A 23201-nucleotide genomic window follows, 5' to 3' on the forward strand; every position below is an offset into this window, starting at 1 on the left:
CCCCGAGTAGTTGTCACTGGGATCAATTTCAGGACTCTCTAGAGCCCAGCCTTCGGAGTTTCACATTTCTGGGGGCTCGTCTCCCCGCCCTCAGGTAATTTCCCTCCGTTGCTGGCGCTGCCCTGCCCCCTCGGTCGCTGGAGTCTCCCCCCCTGCCCGACACCCTCTCTGGCTCTTTCAGCATCAGTTTCCCCAAGGAGGCAGGAGGGAGGCGAATTTGGGGGCTTCCCTGCCCTCGTCTTGGAGCCGGGGAAGGGGAGATGCGGGCAGGAGGCTCTGTGAGTTCAGGCTCGGCAGCCGGCTCCTGAGGCCTTCGGCCCGGGGCACTTCGCGAGGGAGCGACCCTCTCCTCAGAGCCGCCAGCGGGTGCAGTCCAGCCACGCCGAGCGGAGGGGGCCCGGGGCTCCCCGCCCCCGACCCGGCGTTGCCGCGCTCCCCCTAGCGGCCGCCGTGAGGCCTCGCTCCGTCCCAGGCTCGTCGGCGGCGCAGCTCACGTGACCGCGCTCCGGGCCTGCGGCCGCTGTCGGTTCCCCCAGTCACCGAGCGAGAGGGAAGAAACAAGATGGCGGCTGAAGGCGATCCGGAGTGGGGCCCCAGCAATTCGGATTGAGCCTTCTCCCTCCACCCGCTTCCGCCGGCCGGGCCCCTCCCGCCCGGCCCCGCGGGCCTCCCCACCGGGCCCCGGCGCCCCCCACCGCCACCCCTCCGCCCGCCCCTCCCCCCTCCGCTTTCCCTTCTCCCCCCGCCTCGGCCCCGACATGAGGGGCCGGCGGGGCAGGCCCCCCCAAGCAGCCCGCGGCTCCCGCTGCGGAGCGCTGCGCCCCGGCCCCGCCGCCGCCGCCGCCGCCTACGTCCGGACCCATCGGGGGGCTCCGCTCGCGGCACCGCGGCAGCAGCCGGGGCAGGTGGGCCGCCGCCCAGGCTGAGGTGGCGCCCAAGACGCGGCTGAGCTCGCCCAGGGGGGGCAGCAGTAGCCGGAGGAAGCCGCCGCCGCCGCCGCCGGCCCCCCCTAGCACCAGCGCCCCGGGCCGGGGGGGGCGAGGAGGCGGGGGCGGCAGGACGGGGGGCGGGGGCGGCGGCGGCCACCTGGCCCGGACCACCCCGGCCCGGAGGGCCGTCAACAAAGTGGTGTACGATGACCACGAGAGTGAGGAGGAAGAGGAGGAGGAGGACATGGTCTCCGAGGAGGAGGAGGAGGAGGAGGACGGCGAGGCTGAGGAGACCCAGGATTCCGAGGACGACGAGGAGGATGAGATGGAAGAGGACGACGATGACTCCGATTATCCGGAGGAGATGGAAGACGACGACGACGACGACGCCAGTTATTGCACGGAAAGCAGCTTCAGGAGCCATAGCACCTATAGCAGCACTCCAGGTACCCACCCAGCCCAGTTGCTGCAGACTCCTTCCCCACCTCCTCCCCCTTCTCCCCTCGCTCACTCCCTCTCTGGTCTCCCCCCACCCCCTCCTCCCCCCTCAGACAGAGGGGAAATGCGACGGCACATCAAGTGGCAAAAAACTAGATTTACTAGAGGAAAGAGGCGCATTGTTCAAAATGGAGATTGCATTGTTGCAGTTCGCAGGCCACACACTCGCGCTCTCTCTCCCTCTCCCCCCACCAACCCCCTCTTTTTCCTCTTAAAAATTTGTGCCAGTGCAGTGTCTCCACCGGGCAGGGTTGAAAGTTTGGCACACACACATCCATTGCATTCATTTTTCTCCCCTTGTTTTGGTTTGGTTTTTTGGAATGAAAGAAGCCTCTTGTTTTTGCAGACCTCTTTGCATTTCTAATGTGGTTTCTTTTAGATTTTTATTCTATATCTGTTCCTAAAAAGGGAATTCAGGATTTAGATAGATTGTGCCATACAAACACACACAAAACATGCTTCTCTTCACACCCCGAGCTGTGTGGTTTTAAAAGTGTGTTAAGGAAATAGATCAGTTGGGTTAGTAGGGGAGCCTTATCTGGTCCTGTGTGTTTGTTTTTATTCTTGAGTGCTAATGGGCGCGTGCAACAGTTGCGGGTAAATGGCCGATTAAAAAGCAAAGCAGAAAAACCAAAGGAAACCAAAACAAATTTAGTATTTCATCTGATTCAAAATCATTTCGGTAAAATGCAAAATAAAATAAGAGACCTCAGGAACATGCGTCTTAACTAATTTGATGCCTTTGCCTGAGAAATGGAGTTTCCTGTCACCTGTTGCAGAGACGTATAGTTGATCATGCAGACGCAATTGCTGAAGATGAACTTTTGGACCAACTCCCAAGTCACACAGCAGAAGTATAGGGAGATTTATTGCAAAATGACTTTTTATTTTCATTCTGTTTCTGAGGATAATAGTCCTCCCTGATCTGTAATGAATTTTTCCATGGTGACTCCTCTCCTATTTTCTCAGAGTTCCTCTAGGCTGGTGCTGAGATACGTTTTGTTTATTTAAAAAACACACACATACACACACACAATGGCGGCTTTGTATTAAATACGTACTTGCGGCTTACTAAATTGTGAAAAAAACCGTAATTTATAGCGATAACCTACAAGACTTTTCCTTTATATTTTTGTTAATCTGGATTAACTAAATTAGAATCCAATTTTCAGAGCATTTAAAAAGTAAAGTTCGTGAGAGAATAGGATCTTAACAAAGTGATAAAGGTGTGTCACTTGTTTTTAAAAGAGACTAGGATAGTAGAAGTGGTTAAATTTAATGTGACTGTTTTTTTATAAATACCTAAATACTCATTGGAGGAGTATGAGTATTAAGTCAGATGTAAACCTGTTTAGATTGTCCTAACAGCACATGAAAAAGGTAATTTCTTTTGCCTGACAGAATATCTGCCTGTCTTTGGGGTCGGGTGTGGGGAGAGCTGGCAGGAGAATGAAGGGAATGAATCAAATGTCAAGTGTTTGTGTCCTGTATGTAGAAGGGACTACACACCATTCTTCATTTCTTGCCAACTTAATTTTAGTACATCTTTTATAGTAATAGTTTTTACTTTAAGAAATCACATGTGGTCTTTTCTACCAAGAGCCCAGAATGGAAAGACCCGTGGAGAGTAAATTACACTATTGGAGGAAGTTTTCTCAGATGAGACAGAGCTAAGGTGTTTTGGCAGGGTGGTTCAGCTAACTTTAACTCCTCTTTGAAGGCCTAGAAAATAATATTTAGGGTTGAGAGCCGTGTATATGCTGAGTTAAATTACAGTTTGTGGTTAGGTTTCCTTTTTTAAAAAGATGCTTATATCTTTATGTACTTCCATGACATTTCGTTTTTTCTGATGGCATTCGTAGTGCACCTTGTGTATGCTTGTCCTATCTTTATGTGAAATTATGGATTATATATGCTTATATTAATCTTATACCACCTGCATTTCCTAGTACAGCGTGTCTCACACAGCCGGTGCTCATCAGAGATTGGTTGGACAGATGATTGTTAGTAGGTGAGAACTTGTAATAGATGAAGTTGTGCTAATTCTACTGTGGGTGCCATAATTCCTAAATATTTTGGATTTGGGAAACTAAATATTGGTCTAATTAGATTTTGATACATTGACCAGGGAATGTTTTTAGCAGCAGAGTTAGTGTGTTTTGAGCTGCTGTTTCATATTGCTTGCCAGGCATTTTCCTTCCTTTATTGGATGTGGTGTTAACGTGTTAGATGTTTTACTTTTTGAAACATTATTTCTCAAGATTATGGTAGAAGAGATGATACATTTTGCGTTCTAAACTTTTAGAATACGTCTGCTTGCCTAGAACAATGCATGACAGTGAGTTGTTTAGGCTAAGCACCTGTTTCATTAGTTTTATTGTCTGTACTTCTAGGTAAATGTATGTGCTTTGGAAGGAAAAATGTATGTGCTTTGGAAGGAAAAATGTTCTAGATGGTTTGATATCCCCAAGCTCATAAATAAATATGTTTGGTGGATTTGAATCCAGCTGTATTGTCAGGGCTCAGAGAGGAATATACTTTATTGGTAATTTAGAGAAGATTATTAAGCTTTGTAAACTAGAATGTTGGCTTAAGTACTAAATATTCAATTCCTAGTATAAGAAATTACTCATTCATCTATTCATATGTTCAGTACTTTGTAGGTAATATACCTGTTGATGCGAAGACATTGGTTGATGTTACTAGCTTAATTTTCTAAAACCATATATTTAAAAATGTTTATTCACTGGAGGTGAAATGTTTTCCTTTTAATGGAGAGAAATTTTAAATGGGTACGTAAGGTACTCACATGACAGATATTATTATAGGTATAACAATTTGTTAATACAAAATTGAAATCATCTAGTTTTGCTTAAATTCAAGGCATTTGGTTGAATGAGGCTTTTATTTTTATTGTTAAAATTTAGAGTTATTTCAGCCTGTAGGTTTTATGACATAGTTTGCCAGTACATTAAGAAGGATAGTGTAGAAAGTCTTTTGAATAGGCATTTGGTAAAGTTCTGACAGCACCTTGAAATCAAGCATTTTCTAATTCAAAAAAATTAAATTAGACTTTAAACAGAATAGTTCTTGCATTTAACTTGTGTGGAACATCTGAGAATACCTAGGTGGTATTTTGATTTTTTTTGTTGTTGTTCTTTTGCGGTACGCGGGCCTCTCACTGGTGTGGCCTCTCCCGTTGCGGAGCACAGGCTCCGGACGCGCAGGCTCAGCGGCCATGGCTCACGGGCGCAGCCGCTCCGCGGCACGTGGGATCTTCCCAGACCGGGGCACGAACCCGCGTCCCCTGCATCGGCAGGCGGACTCTCAACCACTGCGCCACCAGGGAAGCCCCTAGGTGGTATTTTGAAATTTGGAGCTTCTGATGACTTCAGAAAGCAAAAGCGCTGGTGTTGCCCTGGGAGAGTTAGTGATTTATGTCCTCTAAGGCAGGGGTCCGGTACTGGTCCGCAGCCTGTTAGGAACCGGCCTGCACAGCAGGAGGTGAGCGCGAGGAGTGAAGCTTCATCCGCCGCTCCCCATCGCTCACATTACCGCCTGAACCATCCCCCCCCCCCCCCCCCCCGTGCATGGAAAAATTGTCTTCCATGAAGCCCTGGTGCCAAAAAGGTTGGGGACCTGTGCTCTAAGGATTATGACAGTGGAGATGGGTGGCGTAGGTGCCATGAATGAACTGTAGATTGATCTGAAGCAGAATTTGTTACCTGCTGGCAGTATTTATTCTCACTGGTGTCAACCAAGTATCTTTTCATTGTGCTTGGAATTCCTGATTGCTACAAGTGAGGTACGAAGTGCAGTGGAGATTTAAAGGAGGGCGAGATCATACCCTATTTGGGGGAGTTGGTGTGGGTGTATGCTTCCTGGATGGACATGTGGCTAGTGAGGATGGACATGTGGCTACTGAGGATGGACAGAAGAAGGGAGGGAGCAGCATGAAGCAAGGCACTGATTCTAAGGTGCAGGCAGGCTTAAGTAACCTGCTTTAGCAAGAGCCTGAGTATGTGAATAGGAAATAAAAAAATAAAGCACCATTGTTGGGCATTACTTAGAGAACCAGGCTATAGCATCTCCCTCATTTGTAGGATAACAATTGGGGTAGATCAGTGATTCTCAGTCATTTTTCACTCCTGGAACACCCAAGGGATTTGCTGTATTCCTATCAGCATCATGTGGGAGCATGAAACAAAACCAAATCAAATCGTGGATACTGTTAAATCACTGATGCAGCCAGTTCTTTCCCCCACAAATTGAGAGAATTAATGGAAGAGGTGATTTCTGAAGTCTCCTCCCCTCCCACCCTTCTGTCTATTTCCGGTCTATTTCATGTGTGGGTATTGGGGATCAATCAGAAGATCGGGAAACAAGCGGGATATGATTTCAGGGGGACATCAGGAAGTTTAGCATTACTTCTGTTCTGCAGGATGGATTGGAAGAGGACAGATAACTGGTGGGGATCTGGATGGGTTTTGTAGCCCTGGAAGGGAAGATCAATTCAGGAGGTACTTCAGAATTCTCCAGCATCAGAAGTGTAGACAGAGGAATGCATCAGATATGCCTCTGTAAGAGTGGCAATGCTTTCAGTAGGTACAGGAATTTAAGATTATAAGGGAAATTAATGAGATCTGTTTTCAGGTATTGGTACCTGAAGAGGTTAAACATGAGAATTAAAAGAAAGAAAATGCGGGCCCCAAAGAGTTATTAAAAAGTTGGACAACATGACCTGTGGGTATTAGAGAGGTGTGTCTGAGGTATGCAATAATAGATGGTCTGTGTACAGCTCAGGCTCAGTACTCTTCTGGTGTATATTTGGAAGTGGAGCTGGGTATTGAAATGTGGGTGTGCAGCAGGAATGAGGATATTAAGGCCAGGAGCTCTGGTCTGTTCCGTTAGGTCTGCCTTTCCTCCCTCTTCAAGACCCCATGTCCTCCCTGTGACTGCAGATCCTTGGTGGGGGGGTGCCAGGGGTGAGAAGGTGGTGGTAGTGGTGGCAGACTGGTAGTCTGGGTGACACAGACAGGAGCAAATCCTAGTAGATGCCCTCTTTGCATTGGTTAGATTGCTCCCTCCCTGGTCCTTAGCCATGCTCTGGGGATCTCTTCCTAGAAGTCTTCCCAGAGTTCTGTTGCTCACCTTGGTCTCTTCTCTCTCTCTCTCTCTTTTTTCTTTTTGGCTGTACCGCTTGGCATGTGGGATCTTAGTTCCCCGACCAGAGATCAAACCCGCACGCCCTGTAGTAGAAGCGCGGGGTCTTAATCACTGGACCGCCAGGGAAGTCCTCTCTTCTCTTTGAATGCCTCTTATAGCAGTTATAGCCTCATCTTCGTAATTTAGCACTAGTTTAGCACTGACGCTCATTATTCTAATTTTTTTCATGCTTTCAGTTCTTTAAAATGATAAGCTTCAGGAGACAGAACATTTCTTAAAAAAAAAACTTACAAAATGCACTTTAAAAGATAGACAGTAAAATGCAGATAGTATTAAAAGGCATATAGCTAAATATAACGTTTTAACTGTTTGGTATACCGGTGTGCATCAGATTATTCTGTATATTTTTCTAGATACTGAGTTACATTCCTCAAGTATTTTTTGATTGCTGGTTGATTTTTAAAAATAGTAACAGTAAGAGCTAACATTGGACATCTAAATTACTGAATTATTTTTGAGAAGTATTTAATAAAAATTACATTTAAAAAATACCAAAAAATTGGGAATTCCCTGGTGGTCCAGGGGTTAGGACTCTGAGCTCTCACTGACGAGGGCCCAGATTCAATACCTGGTTGGGGAACTAAGATCCCACAAGTTGGCATGGCAAAAAAAAAATTTTTTTTTAAATTATACACACACACACACACACACACACACACACACACACAGAGAGTTTTGCATTTTTAAAATAGCAGCTTTATTGAGATACAGTATACGTACCATAAAATTTACCCTTTAAAAAAAAGTGTATTATTCAATGGTTTTTAGTATATTCACGGAGTTGTGAATACATCATCCCTATCTAATTCCAGAACGTTTTTTATCACCCCAACAAGAAACCCATATCCATAGCAGTCACTCCCTGTTCTCTCCCTCCCCTGCTCCATCCCCTGGCAACCATTACTTCATTCTCTGTTGATTTGTCTCTTTTGGAACTTTCTTATGAAAGGAATCATACAATATGTGGCTCCTTTCACTTAGCATAATGTTTTCAAGGTTCATGGATCTTGGAGCATGTAACAGCACTATATTTAAATAATATTCCATTATATGGATATACCGCATTTTGCTCATCCATTCATCACTTCATGGATATTTGAATTGTTTCTACTTTTTGGCTGTTATGAATAATACTGCTGCTAACCTTCGTGTATAGGTTTTTGTCTGGACAAGATGTGTTTATTTCTCTTGGGTATATCCTAGGAGTGGAATAGCTGGATTATTACAAATACAATTTTAGTAGAATCTTTATAACCAGACTTATTTTGTTCATTACAGTAGTTTTAAAACAGTTCTCTTAGGATGAATGAGAGCTGGTTTGTAAATCTTCCAAAATATCTATGATTTTTGGATTGCTTTAGGTCAGCTTGGAGAATTTATACCAGGGTTTGTCAGAGAAGGAGCAGTGTAAGTGGAGTCGTTTTCCCACATAGTCAGTGTGAGGGCGTCTGGCAGGCTTCGGAGGCACCCACATATGTCAGCCCACCGCAAAATTTTAGGCTGTCATGATACGTGAGAGTCTCAGGATTTTAGATAAATCTTTTATGAATGTCAGGGATCTAGGGAGGTAGCATGTAGCACAGAGTTTTAAAGAGTGAAGGATCTGGAACCAGTCCTCATAGGTTTGAATCTGGGCTCTGTGATGATGGGCATTTTGCTCAGCTCTTTGTACCTCACTTTCCTCCTTTGTAAAATGGAGATATCATAGTACTGAATTCAGGATGTTGTGAGGGCTGAATGGGTTAATGCATGTGAAGTGCCTAGAACAGTGCCTGGCATATATATAGTAAAGATTCAATAAATAGTAGCTATTATTGTCTGTGGATTTGTTCCTGAACTGAAAGTGGATACTCTGTAGGGATATAGGGACCTTACAATGTAGTGAGGTAGTATTTTATTCTGTCGAAAGCTGTCAACTGACTCACAAGGTATAAAAATATTTTAAGGACCACATTAAATAAAAATGTACCTGAAAATAGAGCTTTATTTTCCCCCCTTTAAAAGAATTACTAAATGTTTAATTTACCCATTCAAAACATTCAGTTTACCTAACATCTGATTTATTCTAGAACTATAATAAATAATACATTTACTTTAGTTATTTACAGGGGTCAGTTAAAGTAGAAATAGTGCTCTTGATAATTTCAGCTCTTTGGTAGTTCCTCTCCTCCATGCCATTTTCCTCTGCCTGTTCCTTAAACACCAGGTTTCCAGGTTTTCAAACCAGCCCCTGGCCCCCTCACTGTCTCCCTCCTTCCCCTGAGATCTCATTTATTCTCAAGTTGTTTTTAAAAATTGCAATGAAAAATTTAAAAATAGTGTAGATTTACTCCTTTGGGAAAATACATATAATATAAAGATGAAAATGAAAATCATCTGTAATCCCACCAACCAAAGATACTCACTAGACATGTTTCTGTGTGTGTGTGTGTGTATATATATATATATATATATATATATATATAAAATTCCACTTACTGTAACCTGCTTTTATCTACACATTTTTTAAAAGTTATAACTAGGATGACACTGAACAAACTGTTTTTCCCTGATATACGGCAAGGTTTTCCCATATCACTGTATCTTTATCAGTCAATTATCCCTAATGATTAGTAATGCTGAGTATCTCTTCACGTGCTTATTTGCTGTCTGTGAAGAAAATCATTGGTGAAGTGTCTGTTGAAATATTTTGCCCGTTTAAAAAATATTTATTTATTTAGGCTGTGCTGGGTCTTACTTGTGGCATACGGGATCTTTAGTGGCAGCATGTGGACTAATTAGTTGCAGCATGCATGCAGGATCTAGTTCCCTGACCAGGGATTGAACCCAGGCCCCCTGCATTGGGAGTGCAGTGTTATCCACTGGACCACCAGGGAACTCCCTTTGCCCAGTTTTTAATTGGGTGGTTTTCTTATTATTGAATTTGGAAAGTTCAGCTAACATAATAATTATTTATGATATATAATTTCCCAAAGCTCTTTTCTCTGTTCCTTTTTCAGAGCATTCTCTTCTTGGATGCAACATCCTGACTTATCTCTCTAAGGATATTTATTATAGTCTTTTTTTTTTGAAGATTTCTTCTGTTTCTTTTGTTTTCTCAGATTCCTTTCTTAGGTTTTAGTTTTTTCTCTTTGATATTGGAGACTTTTTTCAAGTGCCTCATGATCCTCAACTGTTCATATTTAGGAGTGAAGCACTGGGTAGCACTTTGTGGGTGGCCATGGGTTGTCAGCTGGTGGGTTTCACTGCAGAGTAATTGGGCAGTGGAACCCCAGGTATCAATTTTTGTTTTTGTGAATTTTTGTTTTCTCTTTCACTCTTTTTTTTTTTTTCTCCTGTGAGTCTATTTGGTTTCTTAAGGGAAGATTTCGTAAATCTTTTTCCTGGGGCTGGGAGTAGGGGTCCGAGGGCACGTGACCAATATCCTGGGAAGCCAGATGAGGGAGGGTGACTAGGGCTCACACCTTGGAGTAGGCACACTTCACTGAATTTCTCTGTTACGAACCCTGAGCCAACTTTTTTTTTTTTTTAAGTGTGGTGTAATTGACATACAACATTATCTTAGTTGCAGGTGTACAGCATAATGGTTTGATATATATATACATTGCCGAATGATCACCACAGTAAGTCTAGTTAACACCTGTCAACATACATAGTTACAAAAACATGTTCTTTTTCTTGTGATGAGAACTTTTGAGATCTGCTCTCTTAGCAACTTTCACATATACAATATAGCACTCTTAACTATAGTTACCATGTTGTACAGTACATCCCCATAACTTATTTGTATTGATATTATAACTGGAAGTTTATAGCTTTTCACCCCCTTCACCCATTTTGCCCACCCCCTATCCCCTGCTTCTGGCAGCCATCAGTCTGTTCTCTGTATCTATGAGCTTGCTTGTTGGCTTGTTTTTTAGGTTCCATATATAAGTGAGATCATACGGTATTTGTCTTTTTCTGTCTGACTTATTTCACTTAGCATAATGCCCTAAGGGTCCATCCATGTTGTCACAAATGGCAGGATTTTCTTCTTTTTTATGGCTGAATCATATTCCATATATGTATATTGTGTGTGTGTGTGTGTGTGTGTGTATGTGTGTACACCACATTTTTTTAATCCATTCATCCATCAATGGATACTTAGGTTGTTTCATGTCTTGGTTATTGTAAATAATGTTTCAGTGAACATGGGGGGTATAGATGTCTTTATTTTTTTTTGCGGTACGCGGGCCTCTCACTGTTGTGGCCTCTCCTGTTGCGGAGCACAGGCTCCGGACACGCAGGCTCAGCGGCCATGGCTCACGGGCCCAGCCGCTCCGTGGCATGTGGGATCTTCCCGGACCGGGGCACGAACCCGTGTCCCCTGCATCGGCAGGCGGACTCTGAACCACTGTGCCACCAGGGAAGCCCCTAGATGTCTTTTTGAGATAGTGATATCTTTTCCTTTGGATATATCCAGAAGTGGAATTGCTGGATCATATGGTAATTCTATTTTTCATTTTTTGAGGAACTTTCATACTGTTTTCCATAGTGGCTGCACCAATTTACATTCCTACCAGCAGTGCATAAGGGTTTCCTTTTTTCCACATCTTCGCCAACACTTGTTATTTCTTGTCTTTTTGATAATAGCCATAATAACAGGTGTGAGGTGATACCTCATTGTGGTTCTTTTCTCTTTGTTCTAGTATGTTTTTACCTTTTGTACTTCTTTGTTGTCAATTTACCAAGTGTTGAGAGGAAAAGGATGTTAGCTCATGTTACATATTTATCATATATAAAGTGAAGTCTCATTAAGTATTTCTTTACAAAACGGTTAAAAAATAACTTATCTAATACTTATTCAGCGTGCAAGGTACTGTGTTAAAACCTTCACAGAGATCCAGTGATGGATAAGAAATGGTCCCTACTCTCAGGTCTTTATTCTTTCAAGAGGGAATAATAAAACAGTGCATAAATATAAAATAATATAGGGCAGGCTGTGGTAAGTGCTGTAAGAAAAACAAATTAGGGAGAGAGATCATATTCTATATATTTGGGAGATCAGAAATGGTGTCAAGAACAAGGTTGAATTTGAGATATTTCTTGAAGATTGGGTAGGATTTCTCCAGGTGGAGATTGAACAGAAGGAGAAAGGAGGAGGTGAAAGGTAACAGATGACAGGAAGGTGAACATTCAGGGACTGCGTACTTGATGTCTGAGTGTGGAGGAGGCGAGACTGTAGAGAAGTGGAGATTATGTTTTGGTCCAATTTGAATAAATGCCAGTCTGAGGAATTTGAACTTAGTAGGCAGTGTGTAGTCATTGAATGTTTTAAAAGTGGCGTCTGTCATGATAAAGCTGAGCTTTTTGGGAATTCCCTGCCGGTCCAGTGGTTAGGGCTCCACGCTTCCACTGCAGGGGGCATGGGTTCGATCCCTGGTCGGGGAACTAAGACCCGCATGTCATGTGGTGCCGCCAAAAAAAAAAAAAAAAGCTGAGCTTTTTGAAAAATAATCTGGCTTTGGTGTATAGGATTTATTGGAATAGGAGGGGGCTGGTATAATAACTTTTCATAGCTACATAAGATCCCATCCTAAGGCTTTACCAAGTAGTTAAGCTGTGCTGTACAGTCATTCCTTGGTATCTGCAGGCAGTTGGCGGCTGGACCCCCCCCCCCATGATACCTAAATCTGCTGGTGCTCAAGACTCTTATATAAAATGGTGTTGTACAGTTGGCCCTCGAAATCCTTGGATGCCAAACCTGTGCATATGGAGGGCCGACTGTTTACGTTTGCTGTGATTACCTGTAGTGACTAAACCTTTAGATAAATCTTGGTTCACATTCCTGGTTTTTTTTAAGGCTTTTACTATGTAATACTAATAATTATAAATATTATATAACTTATATATTAGGTAATGTATAATATACATATTATACTAATACAATATGTGTCATTATATTATAAATATTAGAAATATATTTCCACCAGCAGTGTATGAAAGTGCCCATTTCACCAGCACCAGTTATTTATAAACCATCTTTGCATCCAGTGGGTTAAAAGCCCTCTTGTTTCTCTTGTTTGAATTTGCATTTTTTGACTAATAAAATTTAATGCTTTCATGACCTCTGACACCCAAATCTCTGTAGTCATGGTTTCCTTCCTGTGTTTTAACTAATGGATGAGTGAATACTTCTTGAACCCCTCCACTTAGAAGTCCTGTAGGCACATCCAGTTCAACATGTTCCAAATAGAATTCATGCTTTAGAGACTGCTCCTAACCTCCCATTTCCTTGTTCAGTGAATAATGGCACTGCCCACTGAATTGCCCAAGTCAGAAGTGAGGAAGTACCAGACTCCTCCCTGTGCCTCACCCTCCATGTGCAGGCTTGTCACCAGGTCCTGTGAAGTTTACATCTTACATATCTCTTAAATATATTTCAGCTCTCTTGTCCATCCATGCTAATGGTTACCTAAATCAGGCCTTCTTTATCCCTTACTTGGCTTCTTAAGGAAACAGCCTGCCTGCCCGCCTGGCCTCCTTTTGTCCATTCATCTCTCATATCCATCTTCCATGTACATACTGCTCTGCTCTGAGACAAATCTGACCATGTTATGCCCTTTCTTAAAAATCTGTGGGAAAATGATTATGTGCTTTAGTGTAGGTGGATAGTTCTGACCTGGCTTTTGCTTCCTCTACCAGCCTCATCTTCTGTTGCTTCATTTATTTGTTCACTTATTTTAAAAATACCTGTTGAGAACCTACTATGTTCCAGGCACTCTTTGGGATGCAGCCAGGAATAAAGCAGACATGGCCCCTGCCCTGAAACAGCAGGGAAGGTAGCCAGTGTAACAGTGAGAGAAGTGCTTCCAAAAGGGGCAAGTAAGAATGACTTCATGGGCGTGGGGCGGGGAGTGTCAGAAAAGGCCTCCCTGAAGAGGTGACAGGTGAGCTCCAAATGGAAGTAGCCGGCAGAGGGGAGGGGAAAGAGGATTCTAGGCCATAGGATCACCACATGCAATGGACTGGAGGGAAAACCATGAAGGATTTCAAAGCCAGCAGTGCTGTGATCAGGTTGGTGTTTTTTAAAAAAAAAGTCCCTCTGGCTATAGAATAGATAATGAATTGGAGTGGGATAAGAATTGATGAAGGGAATTAGGCTGTTGAAGTAGACCAGGTGACAGATTTTGTACCTTGGAGAGAAATATTCAAAAAATAATTTAGTATTTAGGATGTCACATCTTAGTGATAGATTGGTTAGTTGGGATGTGGTCAAGGTTGAATTGACTTCTAAATCTCCTTTATTTCTCTCTTCATTCACAACTTATTTCTCTTCACCTTGAATTTGATTGTCAAGTAATGCTGAATTCTTTGTAAAAGTTCCCCTCAAACACCTCGTAGTGGGACTTCCCTGGTGGTGCAGTGGTTGAGAATCCACCTTCCAATGCAGGGGACACGGGTTCGATCCCTGGTCTGGGAAGATCCCACATGCCACAGAACAACTAAGCCCGTGTGCCACAACTACTGAGCCTGTGCTCTAGAGCCCGCGAGCCACAACTACTGAGCCCGCACACCACAACTACTGAAGCCCGCTCGCCTAGAGCCCTTGCTCCACAACAAGAGAAGCCACCGCAGTGAGAAGCCCACGCACCGCAACAAAGAGTAGCCCCCGCTCGCCGCAACTAGAGAAAGCCTGCGTGCGGCAATGAAGACCCAACACAGCCAAAAATAAATAAATTTATTTAAAAAAAAAAAACACCTCATAGTTATTCACTGCTGTGATGACTAACTCCTGGTCACGCATCCATCACCTTCTCCAGCTTGTCTTCTCTGGTCACCATTCCCTTTTCCTTAGGTGAGACTAAGTTCCTTTACCTCTCCCTAACCCCCCAGGACCATGTGCATTTATATGTTTAGTTTCCAAATATTTCAAGGTGTTCTAGGTTTCTTTCTTTCTGTTACTGATTTCTAATTTAATTTCATTGTGTTCAGAAAGCATACTTTGTATGACTTTAATTCTGTAAAACATTTTTAGAGGTTTGTTTTGTGCCCCAAAATGTTGTCTGTCTAGGTGAACGTTCCAAGTGTACTTGGAAAGAAGGTGTATTCTGCTGCGGGTGGGTAGAGTGTTCCATAAGTGTCAGTTAGGTCAAGCTGGTTGCATTATGAACGTCTTCTGTATCCTTGCTGATTTTCTACCTGCTTGTTCTATTGATTACCAAGAGAGAATTGTTGAAGTCTACAAATATTGTCATGGATTTGCCTATTTCTCTTTGGAGTTCTGTTAGTCTTCATGTATTCTGAGGCTCTGTTATTAAGTACTAAACATTTAGGAAGGATTATTTGACCCCTTCATCATTATATCTTTATTTGTTAAGACATCGTACTGAAATGGACTCTAATTATCTGTCTGTCTACTTCACCCGAACCTGTCTTAGGGCAGGGAGACTCTCATTCATCTCCCTCTCCTTCGTGCCGCTCAGTCTCTAGCATGCAGTAGGCAGCACAGGTAATTGTTGAACTGAGTGTATGAGTCAAAAAAAATTTCTCTAGATTCTTTTCACCCTTAGTTCTGCCCTGTCCAGTATGGCAGCCACTAGCCACGTGGGGCTATTTAAATTTAAATTGAGTAAAATTCAAACTTCAGTTCTTCATTGACACTAGCTACATTTCCAGTGCCCAGTAGCCATGTGTGATGTAGAACATTTGGGTCACTTCATATCATCACAGAAAGTTCTCTTGGGCTGACCGTGTTACTGTCGCCAGTCTGCTTCTGCTAAACTGTGAGAATTTACCTAGCATCCCTTTTCCTCTAGCCTTTTATTTGCTCTGAATCCTGCGCGGCCTGGGTAGCCCCAGCACTTGGCTGTGGTTCTTCTCTGTTAAGCCTGTCAGCCCAGCGTTATTTGTGGATGTGATGGTGTTGAATTTCTGCAGTGAGACTTGGGCTCATCTTTGCGACGATGGCATCATTTGTTGTTCTCTGGGGTAGGGGAAGAGGTAGTCAGCTAACCTTCAGTTTTAGAAAATCTGCCATGGTCCTGATAAAATTAAGCTAAGTCGTAGATGCAGGACAAAAGGGAAAGAATTAAAATTCAGAGACTTTTAGGTGAGAAATTTAGTTTGATAACTCAGGGAATTCCTGTATTGTAAAAGTTGGTATGTGAACTGAATTGTCACATACTGGTGTGTTGTTTCAGTTGTCTGAGTTCGATATAAAACCTCTTTCTCAGGAGTCTCTGGACAAATGATTTAATTACTTCAGTAGTTTTCAAGGAAAAGACATCACTTTTTGAGTGGAATTCTTTTGTTACTTAACCAATGTTAAATTGCAATTATGGAACCTCAGAAGATTTGCTAAGAAAGCTCATGCTTACACTCTTCTCTACTCATGGATGTGTTCTAGAATTCACACACTTGGGAGACTGCATGGCCAAGTGATTCATACTGAATGACAGTGTTCAGTAGGTGCAATTTCTACATTTTGCTGCTATGGCTTCCTGCTTGGTTTCAGGATGTTAACATTGCCTCCTTTGAGGTCTGTTTATAGTGTATTCTATTTATGGAACTTAAAAAGCATTTCAGAAACGCACATATTAATCTGTGTGGAATTTCTCTTCTTGTCCTTTTTCCTTCTAATGCTTGCATAGCTATATTGAGACTTGTCTGAGGAAATAGTCCAGCATTTAAAGTAGCTAATAAAATTTTAGCCCTTCCCATCAGCGCAGTTTTCCCTGTTTTTCTAGACATCAAAATTATTTCACACACTCTTTGCAGTCTTAGTAAATTACCCTTTTCTCCAACTTATGACCATAATCTGCTTTCACAATGTTATGCAAATAATTAAAAAATTAAAAAGTGATTTTACTGTAATTTCAGGTACATATTTGAACTCTTTAGCTTGAATTGTCTGGGTGAAATGCCTCAAATTTCTGATTCTCTGTAAACTTGGAAGATTGCCTTTATCCAGATATATTATTATCCTTAATTGCCTAAACAGCTTGAGTTATAAAATCTCCCTGCATTTCAGGAGAAACCTAACAATGGGAGCTTGTTTATGGCAGGGGACACAAACTCAAATGCTACAGGCTCCAAGTAAATTAAAGATGTGAAGTGGCCTTTTTTTCCCTTTATTAATACAAAACTGCATTTGCTGTTAAAGTTTATTTGCCTTGAAAAACTAACCCTATTGGAATTTTAGTCCCTTTTTGCTTTTACAGACAGTGCTGTTGTAAATGTGCTAGAGATGTATCTTTAGTCACCCAGCCTGGTGTTTCTATAAGGTAGATTCCTAAGAGTAGGGTGGTTGGGTTACATTTCATAGGCTGAGCCAGGTTATACTCTCATTACTATTGTTCTTAGACCTTCCCTAATCCGTGTTTATGTGGCTTTTAAATTGACTTTTTCTGGAACTTACCGAAGTTTACTCAGACCTTTAGCGGGTATTTTTGGATATAGACTAGGCCCAAAATCCTTTCCTCATCATTTATTGGTAAATACACTTATTTATAATATGAAAGCCTGAGGTTTATCTCCTAAATTGGGAGGCAGATGTCTCTCTTCAGAGTTTTCTGGCCAAGTGGGAATGGAATTTTTTTTATTGCTTCTTAGCTTGAATTTGACCTTAGAGGCGTCATTCCTCTGTGGGCCTTATTAGTTTACTCACCTGTAAAGTGTAGATTGGACTAGATGATCTAATGGGCAAGGGATTGGCAGACTTTTCTCTTAAAGTGCTGTATAGTAAATATTTTAGTCTTTGTGGGCCACACTGTCTCTGCTGCAACTACTCAACTCTGCCACTGTAACATGATAGCAGCTGGAGACAATAAGTAGACAAATGAGTATGGCTGTGTTTGAATAAACCTTTATTTGTAAAAACAGTCTGTGGCTGGCCATAGTTTGCCAACCTCTTTCTGAGGTCTTGACATTCATTAATCTGTGATTTGGATAACTAGGTTAGGAAAAAAGCTTTGAATTTTTAAAATAACCCTTTTTTTTTTTTTTTTTTGCGATACGCGGGCCTCTCACTGTTGCGGCCTCTCCGGTTGCGGAGCACAGGCTCCGGTCGCGCAGGCTCAGCGGCCATGGCTCACAGGCCCAGCCGCTCCACGGCATGTGGGATCCTCCCGGACCGGGGCACGAACCCGTGTCCCCTGCATTGGCAGGAAGACTCCCAACCACTGCGCCACCAGGGAAGCCCCTAAAATAACACTTTTGAAAGTCTAGTAAGAACTTCAAATTTTATTTTTGCTTTTTCTCTTTATCAGGAAAGAAATATAGAAAATTTAGAAAACTCAGAAGATAACATTAATATTTTGGTCACTCTCCTTTGATAACCAGCTTTGTGTGTATATTCATGAGGAGTACTTACATGTGTAGAAACGTACATATTTTTTTATAAAATTGGATAATGCATAATTGGTTTTATGAATCTTTTCCCTTATAGCATGAAATCTTACTGCATCGTTAAATAATTTGTGTATGAAAATGTCTGCTGTCATGGAGCTTCTAGTGGAGAGCTCATGGATTTTAAAAATTAATTTTGTATTTAGCCACCTCTTCTCTTTTCTAATAGTTTCTAATAGCTTATTTTTTGATTGGGTTGGAATTTCTAGGAATAACATTTCATCAGCTTCAAACATGAAGCATATACATACATCTGCTTTTCTTATATTTATACCTCCTTTTTGTTTCTTTTCAAATTGCACTGTCTACCACCTCTAAAACAATGTTAAATACTAGTTGAAATGAGAAGCATCTTAGTGCACTTTCTAAATTTAATGGGACTGATGCTAATATTTCACTGTGAATTGTTATGCTGACCATTGACTTTTTTGTTTTGTTTTGTTTTTTGCTATCCTAATAAGCATAAAGGGATATTTCATTTTGGTTTGGAATTTAAGTGCTTTGTTGCCTATGTGATGTGCATGTATTTTCTCCTGGTCTGTGGCTTGTGTTTCACTCTCTTAACTGTCTAATCAATGAGCACATTTTGTCTCTCCATTAATTCAAGTCTTTGATCTCTTTCATCAGTGTTTTATTGTTTTTGGCCTACTGGTCTTTTTCATATTATTACATTTGTACCTAAGTATTTGATGATTTTTGGTGCTATTACAATTAGTACTTATTTTTTAAATTTGAATTTCCAGTTATTTCTTGTTATAATAGAAATATAATTGATTTTTGTGTATTGATCTTTGTGACCTTGTTAAACTCAACTGTTAGTCTAATAGATTTTTTTTTTTTTTGTAGATTTCTTGGGATTTTCTACATAGGTAATCATGTTGCCTGGCAAATAGAGATGATTTTATGTTTTCCTTTTCCAAGCTGGATTTTCTTTTTCTTATTGAAGTATAATTGATTTACAATATTGTGTTAGTTTCAGGTGTACAGCAGAGTGATTCAGTTTTATTTAATTCTTTTTTTCGATTCTTTTCCATTATATTTTATTATAAGATATTGAATATAGTTCCCTCTGCTATACAGTAAATCTTTGTTGTTTATCTGTTTTATGTAAAGGTAGTGTGTATCTGTTAATCCCATACTCCCAATTTATCCCTGTCCCCCCTTCCCCTTTGGTAACCATAAGTTTGTTTTCTATGTCTGTGAGTCTGTTTCTGTTTTGTAAATAAGTTCATTTTTACTATTTTTTTAGATTCCACATATAAATGATATCATATAATATTTGTCTTTCTCTGTCTGACTTAACTTCACTTAGTATGATTTCCTCTAGGTTCATCCATGTTGCTGCAAATGGCATTGTTTCATTGTGGTTTTATGGCTGAGTAATATTCCGTTGTGTATATATACCACATGTTCTTTATCCATTCCTCTGTTGATGGACACTTAGGTTGCTTCCACATCTTGACTATCGTAAAAATTGGTTTCTAATTTAACTTCATATGTCAGAGAACATACTGGGTATGACTAAAAATGTTTAAAAAATGAAGTCATTTGAAATTTGTTTTATGACCTAAAGCATTGTCTGTTTAGGTGAATATTCCATGTGTACTAGGAAGGAAGAGTCTGCTGCTATTGGGTAGAGTGTTCCATAAATGTGATTAACTGTTGTTGATAGTGTTCTTAAAGTCTTCTATATCCTTGCGGATTTTCCATCTACTTGTTCTGTTGATTACTAAGAGAGGAGTGTTGAAATCTACAACTATTGTTATAGATTTGTTCTCTGTCTCCTTGCAGTACTGTATGTTTATGCCTTATATATTTTGTGGCTCTGTTATTAGGTTCATAAACATTTATGGTTGTTGGTCTTTTGATTATTTGACCCCTTTATCATTATGAAATGGCCTTCTTTACTCTGGTAATATTCTTTGCTTAAAATCTACTGTTTGATATTAATATAACCAGTTCAGCGTCTTTCTTTTTGAATAGTGTTAGCATGGTGTATCTTTTTCCACCCTTTTCCTTTTAGTTTGTACTATGTCATATATATATATATATATATATATATATATATATATATATATATTTTTTTTTTTTTTTTTTTACCGTGCTGCATGGCATGCGGGATCTTACCCCATCCAGGGATCGAACCCGTGCCTCCTGCGGTGGGAGCGCAGAGTCTTAACCACTGGACCTCTATGGAAGTCCCTAGTATATATTTTAAAGGGGTTCCTTGTTTTGTTTTTTTAAAAAGCCAGTCTTCTGACAGTGAATTTAGACTATTTACATTTAATATAATTTTTTTTTTTTCTTTTTTGGCCATGCCTCACAGCTTGGCTTGCAGGGTCAGTTCCCTGACCAGTGATTGAATCCGTGCCCTTGGTAGTAAAGCATGGAGTCCTAACCACTGGACTGCCAGGAAATTCCCATCTTTTTTTTTTTTTGGTTCCTGTGTTTCCCTTTCCTGCCTGCTTTTGGATTAGTTGAACATTGCCCTATTTTAATTTATTAGCTTTTTGGTTTATGTCTGTGCTATTTTTTTAGTGGTTCCTCTAGGAATTACAAAATACTTATCTACTTAAAGTTAGCATTTTATCCCTTTAAGTAAAATTTAAAAGTGTCACAACCATAGAGGTTCCCTTATCCTAGCCCTCTCCCCAATGCTATAAGTGTCGTGTATATCTACAGTTGTCCCTCTGTATCTGTGGGGGATTGATTCCCAGGACCCTTGTGGATACCAAAGTCTCTGGATGTCAGATCCCTTGTATAAAGTGGCACCGTACAGTTGGCCCTCTGTATCAGACTCTACATACATTAAAGCTCCACTAGATGATGTTACAATTTTTGCTCTCAACCACTGTACATATATATATATATATTTTAACTGTACGTATTTTAAAGAGTTTAACTGTACGTATGCTTAAGAGTTGAAACAACCTTTTTTGTTTGTTTTTTAATTTCTTGTTCTTCCTTTATTCCTGAAAGTCCAGTTTTCACTCTGGTATCATTTCTGTTTCTTTTACCATTTTTACCATTTGTTTTTTTGTTGTTCTTTCATAATTGAGATTTTATTGGCTGTTTTGAGGATCAGTACACAGACATTTCAATTTGTACAAATTCTTAACATACATACCAAAACTCTAAAAAATCATGTAGTTGTGATTCTTTTCTGAACAGTTATTCCAGTGACTTTCCAACTTAAAATGTGGAGGCAAATTTTCCTTGACAGGATATCAAGTACCAGTATCTTCAAATATTGATATGCTGTTACATCATTAAGTCCCACTAATTCACAATTTAATATCACATACACTACATACTAAAATTGTCGATCGTCTACAGCACATTAACAAAATTACTAGAAGAACTGGACTACCATGACCAAAGATGTTACAGAGTACACAAAATTCTGACCAGGAGAGCCAAGATCAAGGAGTGAGTGGTTTGCTTTAGGAAACTCTGTTAGTTTTCCTTCATCTGAAATGTTTTTATTTTGCCTGAATTGTGGAAGAGTATTTTTGAAGGATATAGAATGCTGGGTTGATATTTCTCTAAGCACTTTAAAGATGTCCCATTCTCTGCGGTTATTTGAATTGTTCTCTCATATGTAATGTTGTTTTTTCTCTTGCTGCTTTGTAGATTTTTCTTTAGCTATATGTTCTGGAATTCCTTCCATACTCTGGCTTGCGGGGGCCCCTTTTCTTGATCTACTGGCTAGAAAGATGTGAGTTTCTTGTAGATTCTGTAGTTGGAGCCTCCCTTGAGGCAGGGGCCGGAAGAGGGGAAAAAAAAGTAAAATAACAACAAAACAGGGGATTTCCCTCATGCTCTTCAGCACACAGGGGACCCTTTTCCTCAGTCCTCTGCCTGAAAGACAGGGCTTCTCTGAGTTTTTTCTGTTCATGCTTTTTGCCGTAGATTCACTGTCAGCTTGTTCTATTCCAGGAGAGAAAATAGGGAAACAGACCTCTGCTTGTTGTTTGTTGTTGCCTCTTCTAGTTTCGACTCCCCTACCTGGTCCTTGTGCTTTTGCTTCCCCCCCTCCCCCCCATAATCCTTTGGTGGTTGCTTTTTCTGTATTTTGTCCAGAGCTTTCAGTTTAGTGGAGCCATTATCTCCAGTGAGCTTATTACTCCATCTTGGCTTGGCTTTGGACCACATTCTTCTTGTGAGCTGCATAGTGTTCCCTTGTGCAGAAGTACAATATTATAGTTTTTTGTTTTAGCCAGTTCCTTACTGGGTGGACATTTAGGTTATATACAGCTTTGGCACTGTTGCAAACAGTGCCAAAATGAATGTACATGTGAGTTATGTTATATGGTAAATTCTTAGAAAGGGGATTGCTAGATTAAAAGGTATGTATTATTCTGTAATTTTTCATAGATATTTACACATAGTATGCTTCTGGATTTTATTTGCTATTTTTAACTTTATTTTAATAACTATGATTGACCCATCATTTCTTTTGTGGAGGGGGTGGTACATGTCTTTTGTTATTAGGTTTTGGTGTCACTGTTATCCTGGTTTTTTTAAGAGGACTTTTAAAATCTTTTCTTCTTTTTCTGTCCTCTGGAATGTTTTGAAAACCATCCTGGCTGGGTGCTGTTTTAGGGGCAAGAGCTCGCTGACATCTTCTTCAGTTTCTCCCATAATTATTTGTTTGTTTTCTGTTCTTTGATTTAGTTTTGGTGTTTGGTAATTCTCTGACGGTCATCCTTTCACCCAGGTTTTAGACTTTATTAGCATTCTTTTAAAAGCTTCTGTACCTGTGGCAAGTTCCCCTTTATCATCACCAATTTTATTTATTGTGCTTGGTCCCACCTTTTCTTGATTAGGTTAGTTCTAGTTGTGCCCTGTAGATTGCCTGTCTGTCCTCTTTACTCACTCTTCTACCTCCTCTTTGTGGACATTTGAATTTGTGACCTGCGTTCATGTTAGCTATTTAGTCAGTCTACTAGAGCTGTTAAGATTAAAAAGAAGTGTCTTAAAGTCTCCTGCTACTATTCTGTTTCTGTCCAGTTCTTCTTGAATTTCTTATAGTTTTGCTTTATATTGTTTGATGCCAATTTATTTGGTTTATTAATTCATGCAGCAACTAATTCAGGAATCTGCTATGTACCAGGAAGTGTAATAAGTACTAGGCCTGAGAAGCCAAACAAAAATTGT

The 23201-nt window shown here is 40.8% G+C and overlaps 1 protein-coding gene across 1 annotated transcript in view; it reads left to right on the forward strand.

Moving 5' to 3' along the window:
• The first annotated feature begins 557 nt into the window (after positions 1-557).
• Positions 558-23201, forward strand: part of BPTF (bromodomain PHD finger transcription factor) — a 145912-nt gene continuing 123268 nt past the window's right edge. The window contains 2 exon segments of the mRNA XM_027081168.1: positions 558-779; positions 781-1375. Coding sequence (XP_026936969.1) covers positions 759-779; positions 781-1375 — 616 coding nt within the window. The 5' untranslated portion in view covers positions 558-758.

Source organism: Aethalodelphis obliquidens, unplaced genomic scaffold, assembly GCF_003676395.1.
Source record: "Aethalodelphis obliquidens isolate GAN/ISIS:26980383/991018 unplaced genomic scaffold, ASM367639v1 scaffold44, whole genome shotgun sequence".
NCBI classification, from domain to species: domain Eukaryota; kingdom Metazoa; phylum Chordata; class Mammalia; order Artiodactyla; family Delphinidae; genus Aethalodelphis; species Aethalodelphis obliquidens.